General features: G+C 43.0%; 1 protein-coding gene across 1 annotated transcript in view; it reads right to left on the bottom strand.

Moving 5' to 3' along the window:
- Positions 1-3,118: 3,118 nt before the first annotated feature.
- elapor2b (endosome-lysosome associated apoptosis and autophagy regulator family member 2b) overlaps positions 3,119-24,067 on the bottom strand; it is a 106,009-nt gene continuing 85,060 nt past the window's right edge. The window contains exons 16-22 of the mRNA XM_080207774.1: positions 21,863-22,052; positions 19,133-19,229; positions 18,060-18,161; positions 13,627-13,753; positions 10,637-10,815; positions 7,999-8,164; positions 3,119-6,692 (exon numbers count right to left, since the gene is read on the bottom strand). Of these exons, the coding sequence (XP_080063900.1) occupies positions 6,633-6,692; positions 7,999-8,164; positions 10,637-10,815; positions 13,627-13,753; positions 18,060-18,161; positions 19,133-19,229; positions 21,863-22,052 (921 nt within the window). The 3' untranslated portion in view covers positions 3,119-6,632. The remainder of the gene's footprint in view (positions 6,693-7,998; positions 8,165-10,636; positions 10,816-13,626; positions 13,754-18,059; positions 18,162-19,132; positions 19,230-21,862; positions 22,053-24,067) is intronic.

Below are 24,067 nucleotides of genomic sequence, written 5' to 3'. Positions count from 1 at the left end.
GTGACTCCATTTTCAGGCAGCACTGATAGAATGGGCCAAATGGCCTCTTTCTGTGCTGTAAACTTTCTGTGGTTCCACGTTCTTGTTGGTTCTTTTCCACGTTACTGGGAATGCAGATTTATTTTGAGTGGTTTTGTTTATTTCATGACTATTTTATATCCTGGGTATTACAGGAAAGCTCAGTGCTGGTAGAGGTCATTTTGTTTTAAGTCATTGCTTCTGGGCACATATCTGCATCTTCAAACCAATATTCCTGTATTGAAACAGTGAGGGGGATAGTGATTACATCAAAAGAACATTGGCAGACTGGTGGCATACCGCGCACTTAGAATCATAAATAATATCTGCCTTAAATTCCACGATACGTGAGGGGTGACAGGCAGAGGCAATGTGAAATTATGATACAATTCCAAAGTGGGTGCAGGAGCAGAGGGAGCTGGTGTATATGTGTTCACAAACTGCTTGTAGGTGACAGGGCTGCCTAAGATGCTAATGAAGCATATGGGTGGTGGGATTTTCCAATAATGTTGGAAGGGTAGGTCGTGCCTCACAAACCTTAGAGTTTTTTGAAAAGGTGACCAAAGAGGTGGATGAGGGTAAGGCAGTTGACATGGTGTATATGGATTTTAGCAAAGCATTTGATAAGGTTCCCCATGGTAGGCTATTGCAGAAAATGCAGATGCATGGGATTGAGAGTGATTTAGCAGTTTGGATCAGGAATTGGCTAGCTGATAGAAGACAGAGGGTGGTGGTTGATGGGAAATGTTCAACCTGGAGTTCAGTTACTAGTGGTGTACCTCAAGGATCTGTTTTGGGGTCACTGCTGTTTGTCATTTTTATAAATGACCTAGATGAGGGTGTAGAAGGCTGGATTAGTAAATTTGCTGACGACACCAAAGTCAGAGGAGTTGTAGACAGTGAGGATGGATGTTACAGTTTGCAGAGGGACATAGATAAGCTGCAGAGCTGGGCCGAGAGGTGGCAGATGGAGTTTAATACGGAAAAGTGTGAGGTGATTCACTTTGGTAAGAGTAACAGGATTACAGAATATAGGGCTAATGGAAGGACTCTTGGTAGTGTTGACGAGCAGAGAGATCTCGGTGTACATGTGCATAGCTCCCTGAAAGTTGGCACCCAGGTCGATAAGGTTGTTAAGAAGGCATACAGTGTGTTAGCTTTTATTGGTAGAGGGATTGAATTTCGGAGCCGTGAGGTCATGTTACAACTGTACAAAACCCTGGTGCGGCCGCACTTGGAGTATTGCGTACAGTTCTGGTCGCCGCACTATAAGAAAGATGTGGAGGCATTGGAAAGGGTGCAGAGGAGGTTTACCAGGATGTTGCCTGGTATGGTGGGAAGGTCTTATGAGGAAAGGCTGAGGGACTTGAGGTTATTTTCATTAGAGAGAAGAAGGTTATGAGGTGACCTGATTGAGGCATTTAAGATGATCAAAGGATTGGATAGGGTGGACAGCGAGAGCCTTTTACCTCGGATGGTGATGGCTAACACAAGGGGACATAGCTTTAAATTAAGGGGTGGTAATTATAGGACGGATGTCAGAGGTAGGTTCTTTACTCAGAGGGTAGTAAGGGTGTGGAATGCCCTGCCTGCAGCAGTTGTGGACTCGCCAACTTTAAGGGCGTTCAAATGGTCACTGGATAGGCATATGGATAACATTGGAATAGTTTAGGTTAGACATTGGTTCCACTGGTCGGCACAACATCAAGGGCCGAAGGGCCTGTACTGCGCTATAATGTTCTATGTTCTATAATGGTGTAGGGTGCAAACACAAGTGAGTTCTGAAACATTGTACATTGTCCAATTCTGTACAGCACACTTTAGGAAAGATTAGTGACTATAGGAAGGATTTAAGAGAATGTTTCCAGGGATGCGGAATTTCAATCACATCGATAGACTGGAGAACCTGTGACCATTTTCCTTAAGACGGATGATTCGATTGAGGTGTTCAACATCATGAGGGGTTAGGACAAAGTAACTGGGAAGAAGCTGCTTCCATTGGCAGAAGGATCAAAAACCAGAGTGCACAGGTTTAAAGTCATTGGCAAAAACTCCAAGTGAGGCACAAGGAAATTTTTTTCAAAAAGCACAGCTTCTGGTTGAGCTTGATATGGCTCCTGCTCTACCCAAGATGGCAAGAACCTATAAAGGGTCATGAATGAAGCCCAGTCCATCAGGCAAACCAGCTTCCCATTCATTGACTCTGTCTACAGTTCCCGCTGCCTCGGAAAAGCAGGCAACATAATCAAGGAGCTCATGCACACCGGATGATTGCTCTTCCTCCAGGAAAAAGATACAAAAATCTGTGGTCATATACCAACCAACTCAAGAACAGTTTCTTCCCTGCAGCCAACAGACCTCATTTTAAGTTGACCTTTCTCTACACCCTAGCTATGACTGTAGCACTACATTCTGCAACCTCTCTTTTCTTTCTCTATGGACGATATGCTTTGTCTGTATACTGTACAAGAAGTAATACTTTTCACTGTACAGTAATACATGTGACAAGAATAAATCAAATAGGGAAAAAAAGGTCTGGAATACGTGTCCTGAGTCTAGCTTGCAGAGAGCAAACACAGATATGGCCAACTGAACACCCTCTTCCTGCTCTGAAACCGTTCGATGATTCCATTCTATTGAGTAATCCTTTGCATTAGTAAATGCAAAAATAATAAGTAAAATACACAGCAAGTGGCTCATCATCTGTTCACAGTTACTTTCCCACAGCCATTCTTAAGAAGTCAGGAAGTGAAGAACAAAATACTGAAGGTTCTAGGAATCTTAAATAAAAATAGAAAATGTCAAAAGCACTCAGCGGATCGAGCACCATCTGTGACAAATTTAAGTGTAGGATTAATGTTAAACTTTCCTCTCTGCACAGCATCAGCCTGACCTGTTGAATTTTTCCAGCATTTCCAGTTTTTATTTTAAATTTCCAGCCACTACAATGTCCCTTTTTTATTTCAAAAGCAACGAGATTTAGTAAAATAAAGGTATACAAAATACCAACGGTGTAATCACTAATCCCTCCATGAAAATGTCCCAAAATACCCCCGTGTAAAAGTTTGCTCCTTAAAGAAAAGGACAACAGACACTGTAAAAATTCCCAAAACTGCTCACATTTATTTAAGAAAAATGACACCAAAGACCATAACTACTTTGGTTAACAATGATTGTACAACTTAGCAGAAAAATGACATACAATGCACAAGTCCAAAATATACATACAATGCACAAATTCTGAAAAACTAGAATGTGCGACGCATGGAAAGAATTTTAAATGGTGCAACCTCCACTTCTAAACATATCGTCATACATCTGTACTTCATAAAAATGCTTTTCTCTACATATGAATGTTTTACTGGATTTGGAAATAAAGATTGCTAGTGGGCTTAAAGCAACAAATACCCAACAGCGCAAGAAATATTCAGAAGAAAACTGTAGTTTATTCCAATTGAACATAAAACTTCCAAAATAAACTGAAAAAAGTTGTATGTTGGGCGGATTCTCTGAACTCGCCCGCAGCTAGGATTGTCCAGTCCCGCTGCTGTGAACAGAGATTCACCCGAGTGTCAAATTCTCCATTCTCGCTGGCAGCGATGGTAGGGCGTGAATGGCCAAAGAATTCTGGCCACAGTGTTGCTGACCTGACCTCACGACATACTTGCATTTTTGTCTCTTTTGGTGCTTTTCTCGCCCCCCAATATCAGCTCAACCCAGGCAAAGGACGGTGGAATTGTAATCGTAACTCAACTTTCTATGATGTGCTAGTTTTAAAAACATTAAACTAGAACTGGCACCTCCCAGAAAACTGGCCGTACCTCCTGGCTAAATTCATCACCGAGGCAGGTGCCTGCTAATTGTGCTTGTTTATGAGGAAGGGCCAAAATAGAATGGACTGGAACTTTTGGGAATAAGGACACTCATAGACATGCTACAAAAAGGTTTGATCTTTAAAAGGAATTATTAAATGGCTGACAACTGGACTCCAATTTAACTTGAAAATAATTTTTACAACTTCACCTTATATTCACCATCTGTGATTGTGTTTATTTTTTGGGATAAAACCATTATTTGGTGCATTAATCAAACTTTATTTAATATATTTGAATGGTCATTTTGTAACTAAAAGCAATTTTTTTAATGAACTTTTTAAAAACGCTGCTCTGTTGTGTGGGTTCACGGCAGGTTTCACTTCTATCAACATGGAAACAGGTTTGAGTGGAAACTCAGGGTAGTGGGCTGGGTGGGAGGAGGGAGCAATTTTTCAAATGGACACAATCTTGGGCACAGCAATCACCAATTTCCTCCAAACTTTCTTAAACTATGGATGTGTGGGGAGTAAAAGAACCATTTGTAACTAATGTCTAACAAAATAGCTATTAAACTCAGGTATGTGCAGTACAGAAACGATATGGGGCCTTCATCAAAACACCATATATTATTCTTCATTTCCAGTTTATTAAGTGCATTGAGCAGTATTCTGGTATGCTTCAAATTATGACCATTTTTCTGATAACATCCAATCTTCCAATCCCATTTTATAACTAAATTAGCTGATTATTGAATAATGAAAAACTATAGCAAGCAAAACACCATTTCCCTTCTTGAAACTAATATATTGATATGTGTATGTAATTTGTAATCTTGTGTAGTTCATTGTAGTAAACAGTGCCTTCATTTAAACTAATAAAAATCTTACAGCATGTTTGATTAATAACCAATCTGTAACTGCTACAAAGGCAACATTCAAAGGAACATTTCACCTTCATATTTACATCAAATAGTGCACCCCTATTTCACAGTTTCAAAATATCAAATCACAAATTTATATCACAAACAGACATTAGTCTTCATAAATAAAGATTCAACCAGGTCTCGCCTTCTGAACATACAGAAGAGACTGCTGCCATGGAAGGGACATCTTGGTCTTGTTAGGTCTATTTTGCTTCTTTTTCAAATAAAGGTTGTATCTGTTGTTACCTTCAGTCACTTGAAGTACGATTTGTGACTCAGCTGTCTAACTCATAAGCAAGCAAAACTTTGATTTGGCTGACAAGTTTGCTAAACTATAAATCTGACTCTTAATTATATCATCACTGCTTTTGGAAAAGATGGGAAATGTAGTATTATCACTTGGATGAACTAAAACATTCTAAGACATTCGCTCACCATCATTTGAAAATGGTTTTAATGAGAATCTTGATGATTGTTGCCAGTAATATATCGGTGGGGAGGAGGACCGGACTTTCTCAACGAATTGTATTTATTAACTAACTCCTGCTGCAGCAAAACTGTCTCTGTAAAATCTTCCTTAAAGTTTGATTTCTGTATTGAATGCCCAACACATTTCTCAGTCTGTGCTGAATTAGATTAACTGGCTCTTCCCTCAAGTTAAGTTCATGAAGGTACAAAAAAATGTGGCTGTGTTATTGTCCTCTTTTATGTAACACAGCACCTCATTCCATCTGGTCCAACTCTTAGGGATTTCTGACACTGATCAACATTACAACACACAAAGTATGAAACTTCTCTCTGTGTGTGTTTCTTCACATGGCAACCAAAAAAAAATCAATTAAACGTTTCACTGGCACATTTAATTTGGTTAATTCTACAGTATAAATTATCCAATAAACCGTTCACCAATATCATTTCACTTTCAATAATTGATATTTACTACTGTTGCCGCAAACATATTACTGAAGTCACAGATATCATTCCTTAAAGGATGATGATCAAAGTGGAGACTTGCAAATGATATTCAGGGGACAAAACTAATCGGCTCCAGGTAGGATTAGCCAAATGAAAGGTAAAACTAGAAAGTTTATATTAAATTTATTAGAACTTGAGAAAAAGTATTTTACCGTGAAATACTACAGCCAAACAGGATCACTTTAATCTGTTTGATATTTGTAACAGATGTCCAGTTTTTTTTAAATGACATACAGACTGAATAACTTCCAGTGCACACTCAGCAAGTTTTACCTTTCTAATCCAAAGTGTTTTATTTTGCGTGCAGGTCAGGAAGGGACTGCATTGGAGGGACTTTTACAAACAAAACATCAGGAGATGTTCACTGTCTTGTAAACATTACAAGATTATTTTCATCATTGAGATATCAGTTTATTTGTTGCTTTGCACATCATAAATATAATATATATTTTATCATTTAAAATTGTGGAATTTACAGTTATAGCTTAGTACAGCTAAATCTAAAAACTAGGGAAGAGAGTACTGCAATTCACTGCAGTGATACAGAAGGGGAACAGAACAAAATAACCTTGCAAACCACACAAATCGCAAAGAAAAATATGAATGAAAGTGTCCAATTGTATTGGTTAACTATTAAGAAGAATGAGTGTAAGCTCTTCCTGAGATTTATATTGTCAGTTTGGCAACCAGCAGTGTTCATCACATTTGGCAACACATGTCTGATATTCCTTCCAACTAGCACAATAATAAGGCAATCAAACAGTATCTGTTTGCAAATGTTTCTTTGAATAGTGTTTCAGGTACAGAAGTATTTAAGAAGTTTTCTCATCCACATTGCTGGCTTGTTTCTGCATTTGATAGCAGCAATTACTGCCAACGTCTCCACAACCAACCTTCCTTCTTCATATATTGCGAGCTCTTGGTGACTTGAGTTGAACGGATTCAAAAATATCATCTTTCTCCTTGTATGAGGAAGTAGAAAAAGATTAATGATTAAACACTGTTTCTGCTGATTTAGTTGGGACTAGCTTACGGCAGATGTCAGCAAAGTGGGGAACTAAAACTTTTCCCAACAAATTGGAGGAAAAAGCTTGCCTTTAGTCAAAAATAAAACTTCTGATTTCCTCAAATATTCCATCCTTTCCCATTCCCAACCTTCATTTGCCAATCCTCCTCCTGTTCATCCCTCACCCCTTCCTCCAATCCTCACATAACTGTGGTACAAATATCTCCACACTCTCCAACCCTGCTGTGTTGAATAGAATCACAGAATCCTACAGTGCAGAAGGAGGCCATTTGGCCCATTGAGTGTACACCGACCACAATCCCACCCTAGCCCTATCCCTGTAACCCCATGCATTTAACCTAGTTCGTCCTCCTGAAACTAAGGGACAATTTAGCGTGGCCAATCCACCTAACCCTCACATCTTTGGACTGTGGGAGGAAACTGGAGCACCCGGGGGAAACCCACGCAGACATGGGGAGAACGTGCACACTCCACACAGTGATCCAAGCCAGGAATTGAACCCAGGTCCCTGGTGCTGTGAGGCAGCAGTGTTAATCACTGTGGCTGGTCTCAACTCCACATGTGTAAAACATGTAAAATTAAATGCTATTTATTATCTGAGCATGTTCACAAAATAACCAATGTCTAAATAAATTACATTTTATTAAATTTTTTGCTAAATAATTAGCCCCTTAAAAATACATTTTACAAATGAATGAAGTCACTTTCAACTCTGAGATATGTTTTATAAAAGCAGACCTGAAGGTACAGAAACAATAGATGGAGTGTTCTGTTCCCAGTGGCTGCAGGCATGGTCACAGGCGGGGAGGGAAAATTTGTTAAATAGTCAATTAATTTCTGACCTCCGCAGAAGACAAACACGAGACATGGTCGACAGAGTACCCAGTACTTCCCCGGAGCGGACAAACTACGATATCTTCTTCAAAGACATGTCATCAAAGAAGACAAGCATCTCGTCAAGGCCATCCTCACAATCCCATTACTTTTCTTCAAACAACCACCCAACCTCAAACAGATTACTGTTTGCAACAAACTACCCAGCCTTCAGGAGAACAGCGACGGTGACACCACACAACCCTGCCACAGCAACCTGTGCAAAGCCATGTCAGATCATTGATACAGATGCCATCATCCCATGTGAGAACGCTAACCAATCACACTCATCAGCGAGTGATCACCAAAGATGATTTGTAACAGCGATATAAACATATCACAGGATGAAGAATACATTCACTTCTCACCTTTGAAGTTAATGATTTCAGCTTCCCCAGTAAAGATGGTTTATTGGAATAAACAATGTCATCTTCATTATCTTCTCCTTCCATTATAGCACAGCTGTCAGCTGCAGGCAGTTCCACTTCCCTCGAGTTAGCATTCATCACCAACCTGGAGTATTTGTATTCCAGCCTGGAAGGATCAGGTTAAGAAAATGATGTGGGCGGTAGAGACACAGAGAAGATAAACAAATGTTTTGGTTATGGGATGAGCGGTTTCCTGTCAACAGCTTGTATTTATATCACACCCTTAACATCACAGAGTCCCAAGGCATTTGACGAGAGTATTATAAAAACACAACTTGACACTGGGCCACGATGGGAGATATTAGGTCAGGCGAATAAAAGCTTGGTCAAAGAGGTTATTTCTTAGCAATGTCTTATAGGAGGAAAGTGAGGTAGTTTGCAGGTTTAAGTTTACTTATTAGTGTCACAAATAGGCTCACATTAACACTGCAATGAAGTTACTGTGGAAAGTGGGGGAAAGAGAGAGGGAGAGAGAGCGAGCGAGGGGCACAGAGAGAGAGAGTGTGAGGGGCAGAGACAGAGGGAGAGAGTGCGAGGGGCAGAGGGAGAGAGAGTGCGAGGGGCAGAGAGTGCAAGACGCTGACACGTAACCCATGTAATCGTCATCATTCAAATCATGGTGCTTCTGTCTTTATCAATGAAGCTGTTATTAGATTTGAAACTGTTATTAGATTTGAAACTGTATTGCAGATATACTTATTAGCAAAATAGTTACTGGTAATTGTCTTTGCTTAAGAAAAGGTTCTTTATAAGCAGGTATTCACTCAAGTCTGCCTGTGTAAGAATGAACATTCTACCAATCCTGAAGTTAGACTCCACTTACAACGACTGATTTATCCCAGAGAACAGGGTCATCCCCAAACCGAAACCATTAACACAGATAGCTTTACCCATCTATTCAAATCACCTCTTTGCTGCACCATTCACCAGTCCCCTCTGACTCAAGATTTAATATTTGAAATAGAACATAGAATAGAACATTACAACACAGTACAGGCCCTTCAGCCCTCAATGTTGTGCCGAGCTTTGTCCAAACCCAGGATCAAGCTATCCCACTCCCTATCATTCTGTGTGCTCCATGTGCCTATCCAATAACTGCTTGAAAGTTCCTAAAGTGTCCAACTCCACTATTACAGCAGGCAGTCCATTCCACACCCCAACCACTCTCTGAGTGAAGAATCTACCTCAGACATCCCTCTGTATCTCCCACCATGAACCTTATAGTTATGCCCCCTAGTAACAGCTGCATCCACGCAAGGAAATAGTCTCTGCACATCTCTATCTTTCCCCGTCATCATCTCATAAACCTCTATTAAGTTGCCTCTCATCCTCCTCCACTCTAAAGAGAAATGCCCCAGCTCCCTCAACCTTTCCTCATAAGACCTACCCTCCAAACCAGGCAGCATCCTGGTAAATCTCCTCTGCACTCTCTCCAATGCTTCCACATCCTTCTTATAGTGAGGTGACCAGAACTGAACACAATATTCCAAATGTGGTCTCACCAAGGTCTTGTATAGTTGCAGCATAACCCCACAACTCTTAAACTCAAACCCCCTGTTAATAAACGGTAACACACTATAAGCCTTCTTCACGGCTCTATCCACTTGAGTGGCAACCTTCAGAAATCTGTGGATATGAACCCCAAGTTCCTCCACATTCCTCAGAACCCTGATGTTGACCCTGTAATCCACATTCAAGTTTGACCTACCAAAATGAATCACCTCGTCCTTATCAGGGTTAAACTCCATCTGCCACTTATCGGCCCAGCTCTGCATCCTATCAATGTCTCTTTGCAGCCTGCAAGAGCCCTCCACCTCATCCAATACTCCACCAATCTTGGTGTCATCAGCAAATTTACTAACCCACCCTTCAGCCCCCCTCTTCTTTATTAATGAAATTTATGAAATGTTCTTCATTAATTCTGCAGAGGGAGATTTGAAGTACCTTCCCCCCAGTGAGAGGTTTCAACATCCTAATCCTGTGGGATCTACATACAGCCCATTCTGTATTTCTTTTATCTGTATCACATTCCAATCAAATTGATTCTGCACCAGTAGGATTACTACATGCCGTGTATATTGTGCTGTGATTGAGCACGAGACCTACACATTAGATTGCCCACAGATTTCACTAATGGGAGAGTCCTGAACAAAGGGACATTGCCACAAGATAGAGGGCCAGTCATTTAAAACTGAGGTGCGTAGAAATTTCTTCTTGCAGAGGAACTTTGGAACTCTCTGCCCCAAAGGGTGGTGGAGGCTGGATCATTAGAATTGGATAAATATTTGATAGATCGAAGAAGTGAAGGCAATGGGAAAAATGACACAGAGAAGGAGTTGAGGCCGATATAGATCAGCCATGGCTTGAAGTGCCTGGTATTTTTCTCCCTGTGTTCTTGTGCGTTTTGAAAGTTATTATAAAAAGGACAAGCTGAATACTCTTCACTGACTCTTCCATCCTTAAGTTAATTAAATAAATTACACTTGTCCAGGAACAAACTAACTATTCAATATAAACGACTTCTAAAGTTTGCTGCTTTAGGTTCCATTGACACTCTGAACATTTTGTGTGAACTTACTTCTTGTTCTTCTTCCAGAAATAGCAGGTTAAGATTACCAGCAGGACTGCAGTAAAAGCTCCGATCCCCACAACCACTTTCAGCCAAAAATCTATCATCTCACAATTGCTGATACTTTTTGCAGGGAGATTCACTCCTTTCATGCAAACTTTCGGCTCCTTCCACACGTAAGTAGTTTCCTATAACAAGAAACAAGTTATTCATTTTTACAGACAAAACTGTTGAGAGATTCCCTATCACAGGCAGTCTTCCTCATTCCTGAGGAACTACATTTCAACCTTGCCAACTGGGAATTTATAAAAGGGAACACCGTTTCTCATGGTCAGACTTCCATTGGTTCAATCTTTGAATGAATGAATTGGTTGAAGATTATTCTCATAAAGGTTGCACTACAAGGGCATCAAAAACAACTATGTAGGTAAAAATTATTTCTAAGGAAAGTGCTTGGTAATATTGCAGCCAGCCCCTAGAATCCACAAGAAGACTGCAACATTTTTCTCATTGATAGGCAATTAATAAATAGGGTGCTGGGTGTCTGGAATTCGCAGCCTGAGTTGGTGGTGGAAGCAGAGACCCTAACCTCGTTTAGAAATAATCTGGATCTGCACCTCAAGTGATGTAAGCTACAGGGTTATGGGCTGGGTGCAGGAGGGTGGGATTAGAAAGGGCATCTGGGTGCCCTCAGCCATGGACAAGATGGGCCGAATGGCCTCCTTCTGTGCTATAACACTTTTTTGGCTCTAATATCAGGATAAACAGTGGTCATTTTTACAGAGATTGCATGCTGCACATGTGAAGGCTGAGATGTTACGTGTGGGACTCCCTCATCTCTTTCTGGGAGAGCACAATTTTTGATTGCAGTGAGTCCTTCCCTCGATGATGAAAACTACCTGGAGAAATGGAAGCTGACATGTTCTAAAGTCTCTTTCGGGATGAAAGAGATCAAGAATTCTTTGCTCATCCTCTCATGCCATGATTTTGTAAATACAAAATACAGGGAGGAAAGTCCGGAATCTTCAATGAGGAAAGGTTTCTCAACGTTAATCTTAGCGGTAAATAGTTAATCCAAAATATAACTTTAAAATAAACAGCAGGAGTACAAGAAGGGGACGGCATGGTGGCAAAGTGGTTAGCACTCACAGCGCCAGGGACTTGGGGTCAATTCTGGCCTCAGCTGACTGTCTATGTGAAGTTTGCACATTCTCCCCGTGTCTGCATGGGTTTCCTCCAAGTGCTCCAGTTTCCTTCCGCAGTCCAAGGATGTGCAGGTTGGGCCATGATAAAAAGGCCTATTTCCATGCTGTAAACCTCTATGACTCTAAGTTGATCCCAGTGTCAGGGGGATTAGCAGGGTAAATGTGTAGGGTTACGGCAATAGGGCCCAGGTGGGACTGTGGTCGGTACAGACTCGATAGATCGAATGGCCTCCTTCTGTACAGTAGGGATTCTATGATTCTAGAGAAACACAGACTCAGAATATTTAAATCCTAACTTTTGGACAAATATCAGGAAATTCTTCGAGAGATGAGTAATCACTCAGGGTACTTGCCCTGCAGACAATTCCTCCACAATCATTTGGGGTGCAAATAGCTTGAGTGGTTTCGGGATGAAAGGGGTCAGAGAAGGGGAGAGAGGGTCTGTTTCTGCATCAGTACATTAAAACATACTGAGGAGCCGTGATACCTTTAAACAAAGAAAGGGCCCCAAAGCAAAGAAGCTGCAGGGACTGAGGTTATTGCTCAGCGTTTCCAGCAGGGGGAGCAGAAACCCCTTTTTAACGTGATTAAAGAATCTGGAGATGGAGGAACCAAGGGCTCGGTCAACACCAATCACAAGACAACATTGAAATGGGGCTCAAACAACATGCATGTAGTCCAATGGATCTATAGTGTTTATGCTCCATATGAGTCTCTTCCCCCCTTTCTTCACCCAAGTCCATCAACATTCCTTCTACTCTCTTGCTCATATCTTGTCTAATTTCCCCTTGACCACATCAAAGCTATAACTGAACCCTATAGCAGTGAGTTCCACATTCTCGCCACTCTCAGGGTAAAGAGGCTTTGCCTCACTTCCCTACTGGATTTATTAGTGGCTACCCAATACCCAAGGCCCTGTCGTTGTCAGTCTGAGCGATTGGATGTAGGTGGCTTAAGGTCCAGCTGCTAACAGTGAGTTGAAGGGAGAGGAAGATACCATTCCTGTTGCAGACAAAGATTTAACACAGGAAGATAACACGGTGGCAAGAGTGGTTAGCACTGCTGCCTCACTGTGTCAGGGACCCGAGTTCGATTCCCAGCTTGGATCACTGGCTCTATGGAATTTGCACATTCTCCCCGTGCCTGCGTGGGTTTCCTCCGGGTGCTCCAGTTTCCTTCCGCAGTCCAAACATGTGCAGGTTAGGTGCATTGGCCACGATAAATTTCCCCTTAGTGTCCCAAGATGTATATTTATATGGATTAGCTATGATAAATGTATGGGGTTATAAGGATAGGACAGGAGAATAAAATATTCCACCAAAGAGTCAGTGTAGACTCAATGGATGGCACAGTAGCACAGTGGTTAGCACTGCTGCCTCTCAGTGCCGGGGACCCGGACTTGATTCCCAGCTTGGGTCACTGTCTGTGCGGAGTCTGCATGTTCTCCTTGTGTCTATGTTCCCTCTGGATGCTCTGGTTTCCTCCCACAGTCAAAAAGACATCCTGGTTAGGGTGCACTGGCCATGCTAAATTCTCCCTCAATGTACCCAAACAGGCAGCAGAGTGTGACGGCTGATCTAGACCATTCAAGACATAACTTATGAGAAATCTCTGTTTCAGTGAGTCCAAGCTGAGCTGCAAGTCAATGTTTTAGTTGGGCAGTTTAGTTAACCCTAACAAGATAAAATGATCAGAAAATAATTGAGAATGACATTACAGGCAAACATTCAATCATGCCCAAGAGGAACTCAGTTCATCTCAATGACCTGCAATCAGTCGATTCACACAGCGTACCTGAAGACCACCTTTACAAGCTCCTTCGATTTCATGGTAATCGTCATTTGTGCAGAGTGGGCAGGCCTCCTCGCTCTCCCACAAAAAGAGGAACGTGCACCCGTCACAAGTGCCACCTGGACAGCCACTGGTTTAGAAAAGGAAGCGTCAGTCATACAGAGCAACATCCACAATAAGGAAAAGCCGGGAGCATTTTACTCTCACTCGGTAACTTTCATATTTACTGAAATTCTACAACCAGGCTCTGGGCAATAAATGCTGGCCAGCCAGCGATGCCCGTGTACCACAAATGAATAAAAACCCAGCATCTATAAAACGAAAAACACGATCTTTAGGAAAAGAAATCACATTAGCACAAATAGAAACTGAAAAACTACAGCACAATACAGGCCCTTCGGCCCACAAAGTTGTGCCAAACATATCCCTACCTTAGAGATTACTAGGCTTACCTGTAACCCTCTATCTTACTAAGTTCCATGTACTTATCGAAAAATCTCTTAAAAGACTCTATCGAATCCGCCTCCACCACTGTTGCTGGCAGCCCATTCCACGCACCCACCACTCTCTGAGTGATAAACATACCCCTAACATCTCCTCTGTACCTACTCTCCAGCACCTTAAACCTGTGTCCTCTTGTAGCAGCCATTTCAGCCCTGGGAAAAAGCCTCTGACTATCCACTCGATCAATACCTCTCAACATTTTATACACCTCTATCAGGTCACCCCTCATCCTTTGTCTCTCCAAGGAGAAAAGGCCAAGCTCCCTCAATCTATCTTCACAAGGCATGCTCCCCAATCCAGGCAACATCCTTGTAAATCTCCTCTGTACCCTTTCTATGGCTTCCACATCCTCTCTGTAATGAGGTGACCAGAACTGAGCACAGTCCTCCAAGTGGGGTCTGACCAGAGTCCTATATAGCTGCAACATTACCCCCCGACTCCTAAACTCAATCCTTCGATTGACGAAGGCTAGTACACCATACGCCTTCTTAACCACAACTTCAACCTGCGCAGCTGCTTTGAGCGCCCTATGAACCCAGACCCCAGGATCCTTCTGACCTTCCACACTGACAAGCGTCCTACCATTAATATTATATTCTGCCGTCCGATTTGACCTGCCAAAATGAACCAAAGACCAGAGGAAATGAATCTGGCCTCTGCTGCTTTGAGTCAGCAGTGCTAACCACTGTGACATGGTGCCACAAAGCAATGTGTCACTCTGTTTGAAACGATTAAACTATGTGTTGTAGTTATGTCATTTCACAGATTGACATCCTTGACAGTGACAAGGACAAAACAGATCAACTAAACTTGGAAATGAAACATAGGAGGTCAGTTAGCCTCTGAAACCTGTCCACTGCCACCTTTCAATGAGACCATGGCTGATCTGTAACCTAATGCCATATACCCACATTATTTAATATCTTCTACATTTAACAATTCAGAAAGTTTGTAAAATGTGCATTTGAACATCCTTATTTTTATACGTCATTATTTGCATTTATCTGAGCTCCCACAGAGTTAGTAAATGATATCCCAGAATTCAAAAATACCTCCACGCTTATCAATTTTATCAGATGATTTTAGGATTGCACGCTCAAACACCAGAAGACAGAACAGAGGCTTGTAAAGCAGCCTTTAATCAAAAACGATATTCACCGTCAGGGAAAAAGGAATTAAACCTCTCAGTTCTTGCTCACAAGTAGAATAAAAGCAAGGATTCAAAGCAGAATTATTCTCTTCAGCTGCTCATTTGTTCATGCATTTCTGTTCATTAATTATTAAATGATACATCAGCGAGAATCAGAATGGTATTTTCAAACATTTAAGCAGCTTCAGTAGCTAAAGCTCCTCCGAGTACTGTGCACAGTTCTGGGCATCGCACATTAGGAAGGCTGTAAAGACCTTAGAGAGGGCGCAGAAAATATTCGTCAGAATGGTTCCAAGGATGAGAGGTTTCGGTTGTGTGGACAGATTGGAGAAATCAGGATTGTTCTCTCTAAGGAAAAGGCTGAGGGGGAATTTTACAAAATTGTTCAAAATCACAGAGGGTCTAAACAGAACAGATAGAAGGAGAAATGAAAGATTCTAATGTAAGCTTTGGAATTGGCCTATTGGGGAATAAAGAACATGGAATATAGGGATAGGTGTAGCAGGCAAAACTCACATAACCCGGATAAAGTTTCATCCTCTGTCTCTGATGATTCCATAAGAACATTAGAACTAGGAGCAGGAGTGGGCCATTGGCCCCTCGAGCCTGCTCCGCCATTCAATAAGATCATGGCTGATCTTTTTGTGGACTCAGCTCCACTTACCCGCCCGCTCACCATAACCCTTAATTCCTTTACTGTTCAAAAATCTATCTATCCTTGCCTTAAAAACATTCAATGAGGTAGCCTCAACTGCTTCACTGGGCAGGAAATTCCACAGATTCACAACCCTCTGTGTGAAGAAGTTCCTCCTCAACTCAGTCCTAAATCTGCTTCCCCTTATTTTGAGGCCATGCCCCCTAGTTCTAGTTTCACTCACCAGTGGAAACAACCTCCCTGCTTCTATCTTATCTATTCCCTTCATAATTTTATATGTTTCTATAAGATCTCCCCATCATTCTTCTGAATTCCAATGAGTATAGCCTGTCTATTCAGTCTCTCCTCATAAGCCAACCCTCTCAACTCTGGAATCAACCTAGTGAATCTCCTCTGCACCCCCTCCAGTGCCAGTATATCCTTTCTCAAGTAAGGAGAACAAAACTGTACACAGTACTCCAGGTGTGGCCTCACCAGCACCTTATACAGCTGCAACATACCCTCACTGTTTTTAAACTCCATCCCTCTAGCAACGAAGGACAAAATTCCATCTGCCTTCTTAATTACCTGCTGCTCCTGCAAACCAACTTTTTGTGATTCATGCACAAGGACACCCAGGTCCCTCTGCACAGCTGCCTGCAGCAATTTTTTTACCATTTAAATAATAGTCAGTTTTACTGTTATTCCTACCAGAATGGATGACCTCACATTTACCAACATTGCACTCCATCTGCCAGACCCTTGTCCACTCACTTACACTATCTATATCCCTTTGCAGACTTTCAGCATCCTCTGCACACTATGCTCACATTCCAGCAAAAAACACACACACACACACACACACACACACACACACACACACACACACACACACACAAAAGCTAGCAGATGCATAAAGTGGTTGCTTAGCAACTGGGGACATCTTTAAGGTAGGAAGGCTTTTGAGTTTGGTTTTTAACTGGATAGGTTGCAGTTGCAGATAAGAAATCAGGGAGTGACCATCTCAGCTCTGCCAGAACAAAAGGTGGGCAGGACAAGGGGGTACAAAAAGACAGACTTCCCAAAGAGCCAGAAATAGCCCAGACAACCAGGGACTTGGGTATAAAGAACGTCTTAGGAAAACTGGTTAAAGGAACAGAAATCAAGAAGCTGAGCTTGATAGTCTTCAGGAGAACTTAAGGAAAAAGCTGATCAAGTGTTCAGAGTTGAAGGGGCAACTGCAGTAACCAGATTTAAAGTAGAAAAGCAGACTTCAAAAGGTAAATCAAAAATTTGGAGCTATCTTAATCCAGTCAAGGAATCAATAGTTAAAGCAATTGTGAAGAATTTATAGAATAGTCCAGACAAAAGGAATCCTGAAGGGAGAAGTGTAAAACCTGTAAGTGAACGGTTGATGGAAGCAGCTGAGGGAAAGCATTGTTTACAAGAAGATTTGAAAGTAAAATGGAGACAAAAATGGCTCATGGTATAAAATTATCTGGGGAGATTTTGAGGAGAACTACAGAGAAACTCACTCAGGGCCGGAGTGGAGTGTGTCTGACCAGTTAGCCTCCGTGCTCGAAACGGAGACTGTGTACAACTGAGACACATCATAGCCTAAGGTATACCCTGTAAACCTTAAAATCTGTGTATATTTGTGACGCTAATGGTGGAGTAAAGGAATGTTGTATCATAACTAAACTTTTCGCGTTTAATATTTTTTTCTTCACAACTAAGTTGTGATCCCGTGATCTATTCCTTCATGTTTTCATTTTAAAAATATAAAAAATTAAGGTTGTTTGGCTCGGGGTCTTGGGGTTCTATTCTGGGATCTTCTTGTCCAGTTTTAAAACCAACAGGGATTAAGTGAGAAACACACAAGGGAACAAGCAATACAGGGGGAGGGACACATAGGAAGGTAGGGAATTGGGAAAGATGGCAAGAGGAAGTTGAGAGAGACAGTGAGAGGGACATGCAGAGACACAGGCAGCGTGAGAGAGTTAGTGCTTGGAATTTTCATTATTATATAGCAACAGTTGCAGGTGAGCAAACTGATGCTTAGAAATGTTCTCGTTATTAAGTGTTTTGTGGTATTATTACACACCGTATCATTAAATATATGCAGCTGTCAGCAATTACAATGAATACCTTGGCACAAAAATTTCTCCCTGGCCAGCCTTTCCTGGATTACATCTCAGTGTTATAACTGTTCCACGTCCATTTTCACATGATGCTGTTGACAATGTTGACCTGTGGTAATAAATGGGATGACAAAAGCTTTCAAAAGTCAATTCAAAATCTTATCCTAAATGATTGAACCCTAGTCTTAACCAGGTTCAGAGTTGGCACAAAGAGCACCACACAAAACAATTCACCAGCTTCACACTGATTGGAAACTTTACCCTAGAAAGGGTTCTCACTCTGCAGAGAACAGTACTGTCATAGACTGGGACGAAGGCTCATATTTCAGTCAGAAAATCACGTGAATTGATGTCTAGTGGATGGGCTGAGTTTGGAGTTTTTGATCATTGGCAGATGAAAAAATTCTCAGTTTGGCTGTAATCGCACTGCCCCGCCTAGTTACATAGCAAATTTTACCAAAACACACCAAAATATAGTCACTGGGATAACCCTCATTGCATTATGTTTAACATAAATGCTCTTCTTTGTCATAGAATCCTACAGTGCAGAAGGAGGCCATTCTGCCCATCGAGTCTGCACTGACCACAATTCCACCCAAGCCCTATCCCCATAACTCCATGCATTTACCCTATCTAGTCTCCATGACACTAAAGGGCAATTTAGCATGGCCATTCCACCTAACCCACACATCTTTGGACTGTGGGAGGAAACGCATGCAGACATGGGGAGAACATGCAAACCCCACACAGACAGTGACCCAAACCAAGAATTGAACCCAAGTCCCTGGCACTGAGAGGCAGCAGTGCTGACCACTGTGTCACTGTGCCACCTGTTTATGTTCCTTACAATGAACTCCTCCCAAGACCATTTCAATAAACATCCAAAAGCAGCAATGAAACAATACAGGGAGTGAGCAATCTTATTACTCTTCCTCTCCACATTGGGAAGCATTGTGTTGTTACTGGCAAACTGGAGGAGACCATGTAGAAAATCAGACACTGATTGCATTCCAGAACCCTAACCCAAACACTATCAAACCACATGGAATAAACAGTTTCAACCTCACACACTCGACTTACATGTAGAAGAAATGTATGTCAGGAATGTGGTTTGTAGGAGGAGGGAATTTTTCTGGTTTTGCAGTGATATTCTGCACAGATGTGTCAACTGTTGCTCCTGGCAAAAGAAAATGCATTTCAGAATAAAATAATTAAGTATGAAGAAACATCAAGTAAAACTGTCTTGTCTCACACAAAACAGGACACTTGCCATGGAGGACAATCTGTGGCAAGGGCTTGTACGTGGAGGTTTTTCCACAGTGGGGAGGCTGTTGTGCAGTATCTGACCAGGAAACTCTCCCTATATCGGAAGGATTTACAAACCGACTTGGCCACATTGTGAATGCAGCTTCCATGGCCATCGATTCCTGGGGATGAGGACTCAAACCCGGGCTCTAGCTCAGAGGTAGAATACCACCCATCTGTTCCACAAGATTAAGCCACAGTAAAACCAATGGCAAGTCTATCAGCACTCAAAATACTGAAGAATAAATCAAGACTGCAACTTTCAGCAACTGCAAACTCACAGTGAAACATGGGATTAGGAAATGGTTGTCCCAGGTTAACCATTTCCTTCAGAAGATTCATTATATCCGAAAGAGAGAGTACAGCCCCTGGGGGAGAGGGACACGATATGGAGGTGGCCTGGCAATGACCCCTGGCTCCACATCATGACAGGTTGGAGCTGATGTGGAGATGTCAGTGTTGGACTGGGGTAAAAACAGAAAGAAATCTCACAACACCAGCTTAAAGTCCAACAGGTTTATTTGTAGCAAATGCCACAAGCTTTCGGAACAGGCTGTCCCTTCATCAGGTAGCTGGGAGTTCTGATCGCAAACAGGGCACAAAGACACAAACTCAATTTATATGAATAATGATTGGAATGTGAGTCTTTACAGCTAATCAAGTCTTAGAGGTACAGACAATGTGAGTGGAGAGAGGGTAAGCACAGGTTAAAGAGAAGTGTACTGTCTCCAATCTGGACAGTTAGTGTGATTTTACAAGCTCAGGCAAGTCATGGGGGTTACAGATAGTGTGACATGAACCCAAGATCCCAGCTGAGGCTGTCCTCATGTGTGCGGAACTTGGCTATCAGTCTCTGCTCAGCGACTCTGCATTATCGTGTGTTGTGAAGGCCACCTCGGAGAACGTTTACCCGAAGATCAGAGGCCGAATGTCCATGACGGCTGAAGTGTTCCCCAACAGGAAGAGAACGGGTTGGAACTGCCAGAGGCAGACCCGGTGGGAGGGACGATTCATTTATCTGTGCTGGTGGGTGGGAGCGGACATGACTGATGGTGAAGCTGATGATAGCCATTTGGGGGGTGTCGGTGAAGGCTACGTGGGTGGGGGGTGGGGTGGAAAGGGATCTGATGTTCAGGAGGAAGTGAGATGGGATTGCTGTACCAGTGCTGACGTGCGGAAGGTGAGCCTGAAACATCAGAGCTATGGGTGGGGGGAGCTCCCTGATTCAGTGTCAGGAAGGAGCTCCATATTCCAGACTCGGTGGGCCCTATTTTACCATTTTGATTCTAAGTGCTGGGCAGACTCAGAACTGGAAGTATTTTAGATCCGACTTTTAGACCCGTTCTGGAGGCGCCCCCATTCTCACCCAGCCTGCAAAAATATCAGCGAGTCCAAATGTCACTGCGGAAGTGTATGGGTGGGGCTTAACGCACCCGAAATTCTGCAGTTCCAATCGAGGCTTCCAACTGCGCATGTGCAGAAAAAATAATAGAATGTGGCTCCCCTGCCACATTGCTCCAGGGCTGGATAATGCCCCCTCTTGGCCCCCACAGATATTGCCCCACCCCCACAACATTACTGACCCCCTCCTCCCCCCAGATCAATTGCGGGTCCCTCCCTCCCCCCCTCCCCGATCAATCGCGGGTCCCTCCCTCCACCACCCCCCCCTCCCCGATCAATCACAGGTCCCTCCCTCCCCCCCGCCGCACTGATGACAGGCAGAGTGGCAGTGAACTCCCCTTCCCACCCACCGATCACAGGCAGAGTGGCAGCGGACCTCCCCAATCTCAAGCAGAGAGCTGTCAGAAGCTCGGCACTGACCTCCTCACTAGCTGTTACTGATGGAGCGCCCGAATCGGACTTTTGCGGAGCATGTCCATTTCTCGCCGATTGTGGATGGGTGAACCCGGTGGTAAAGGGGGAAGTGCCAGTAAGGTTGGGTGTGCAGCCCATTAAGTCCATTTCAGGCACAATCCCAATCGTGGCCATTTTTGGGCCTTGGTAAATGGGCAGTGGCACAGAGGCAGGCGTGGATCAGCCTACTCACCTTGCACCCAACTTTACCGAGTTTCAGCACCCGGGAAAGGTGCAATGCAATGGTAAAAATCGGTCCCAGTGTGTTCTTGGAGATCCATTTCCTTTCTTTTGGACTGGACCTGTGATGTTGGATGCCTTTCAATATGGCACCCAGATAGGACAGCAGGCCACACACCATCAAGTCCAATCACCATGAAGGATGCCACAAAACCCCCAGATACCTCATTAATTTCACCAAGGAACATATAGCATGATTTCCCATCAACCTCCACTGCGAGGAATACTTTCTGTCTGCACCCCCCTCCCACTCTGTCCCCACAACGAAACGTAGCCCCAGATTAGAGAATTATGCACCAGGTGTCAGTATTCCTTCTGTCACATACCGATTACTTGCTATGTTAAATTAAAATGCAGCACTTTCTAAAATTCAGTTGAAGCAGCTTCCCAAAATGACTCAACTGGACTGACCTAGAAAGGTATCAGCCAGGCTAATGGACTGAGATGACAGTGCAGTCCGAAAACTCCTCCCATCTGAAGGAATGATAGTTGATTGACAGAGAAACGAAGCAATAGAATTGCTGAAGTCACTTGGTCCGTGCTGCATATCTTGCACAGTCACATCAGATACATTGTCCGAGCAAACAGCCATTTTCTTTCCCTGAAAGGAGACAAATGAATTCAAAAAGTTCAGGGATTAACACAGAACTTTTAATTTAAAACTAATTACTTTAAACAACATTCGAAAATTCAGGGATTTCCTCGTTCATTTATCAGAGATGCTGGGTACCAGCCACTTTAGACACTCTTTGTCAACTTTTGTATAAACAACGGTGGACACCAAGCATCCAATGCGAGGCCTTTAATGACTTGTGCACAAGAACCACCCCCTCCTCACATCAAAATTACTGGGGTGGTTCTGACGTTACAGAAAAACTTAGCAGTTATTGTCAGTTACAGCACATCTGGAACAAGCAATTTGTCACATCTTTCATTGATATACATATTTGCCATTTAAGAACATAAGAACATAAGAAATAGGAGCAGGAGTAGGCCATCTAGCCCCTCGAGCCTGCCCCGCCATTCAATAAGATCATGGCTGATCTGTCGTGTCTCAGTTCCACATTCCTGCCCTCTCCCCATAACCCTTAATCCCCTCTCTTATCAAAAACCTATCAACCCGCTTCTTAAAAATATTTAGCGAGGCAGCCTCCACCACTTCAACGGGCAGAGAATTCCAGAGATTCACCACCCTTTGAGTGAAGCAGTTCCTCCTCAACTCCGTTCTAAACCGCCCCCCTTTGTCTTGAGGCTGTGCCCCCTAGTCCTACTATCCTTTCTGAGCGGGAAGAGTCTCTCCACCTCTATCCTATCCATCCCATTCATCATCTTATATGTCTCAATGAGATCTCCCCTCATTCTTCTAAACTCTAACGAGTACAAGCCTAGTTTATTCAGCCTCTCCTCATAGCTCAACCCCCTCAACTCCGGCATCAGCCTAGTAAACCTCCTCTGCACTCCCTCCAAGGCCAAAATATCCTTGCGTAAGTACGGCGCCCAAAACTGCACACACTACTCCAGCTGTGGCCTCACCAATGCCCTATACAGCTGCAGCAAGACCTCCCTACTTTTATATTCAATCCCCCTCGCTATGAAGGCCAGCATCCCATTCGCCTTCCTGACCACCTGCTGCACCTGCAAGCTGGGTTTTTGCGACTCATGCACAAGGACCCCGAGGTCCCTCTGCACCGCCGCCTGCTGCAGTTTTTCCCCACGTAAGTAATAATCCTTCCTACCATTATTCCTACCAAAGTGGACCACCTTGCACTTGCCAACATTAAATTCCATTTGCCATTTCCTGGCCCATTCGCCCAGCCTATCTAGATCCTTCTGCAGACTCTCCACACCCTCCGCACAATTTGCCGTTCCACCAATCTTGGTGTCATCAGCAAATTTCGACACCCTACACTCAGTTCCCTCCTCCAGATCATCTATATAAATGGTAAATAGCTGAGGCCCCAGCACCGACCCCTGGGGCACTCCACTAGTCACCATCCGCCAATCCGAATAGCACCCGTTGATCCCCACTCTCTGCCTCCTATTTGACAACCAATCCTCTATCCATGCTAACACTACCCTCAACTCCATGTCCCCTGACCTTCTGCAATAACCTCCTGTGAGGTACCTTGTCAAACGCCTTCTGAAAATCAAGAAAGACCACATCTACATTTATCAGAGATGCTGGGTACCAGCCACTTTAGACACTCTTTGTCAACTTTTGTATAAACAACGGTGGACACCAAGCATCCAATGCGAGGCCTTTAATGACTTGTGCACAAGAACCACCCCCTCCTCACATCAAAACTACTGGGGTGGTTCTGACGTTACAGAAAAACTTAGCAGTTATGGCTTAAGTCCTGGCTTTCGTCCTTATTCGATGAAAAATTGAATTCTGCTGATCCTTCATTTGCATAGCATATCCCCATATCTCGCCTTTGGTATTTGTTATGGAAAAATCTGGTTTTGCTCACCCTCCAGTCAAGGTCAAAAGAAGAATAATGTTATGGGGCCTCTGCAAGTGAATATTAGTTTCAAAAGCAGATAGACTCCCTTGAAGGTCTGCAAATGATAACATTCTGACTGGCTGTTCCAGAGAAAGCATGACATTTCTAATCT

Source organism: Carcharhinus amblyrhynchos, chromosome 19 (assembly GCF_965287045.1).
Source record: "Carcharhinus amblyrhynchos chromosome 19, sCarAmb.v2.hapA, whole genome shotgun sequence".
Classification (NCBI taxonomy): Eukaryota; Metazoa; Chordata; class Chondrichthyes; order Carcharhiniformes; family Carcharhinidae; genus Carcharhinus; species Carcharhinus amblyrhynchos.
This window is presented reverse-complemented; position numbering and strand designations above follow the sequence as displayed.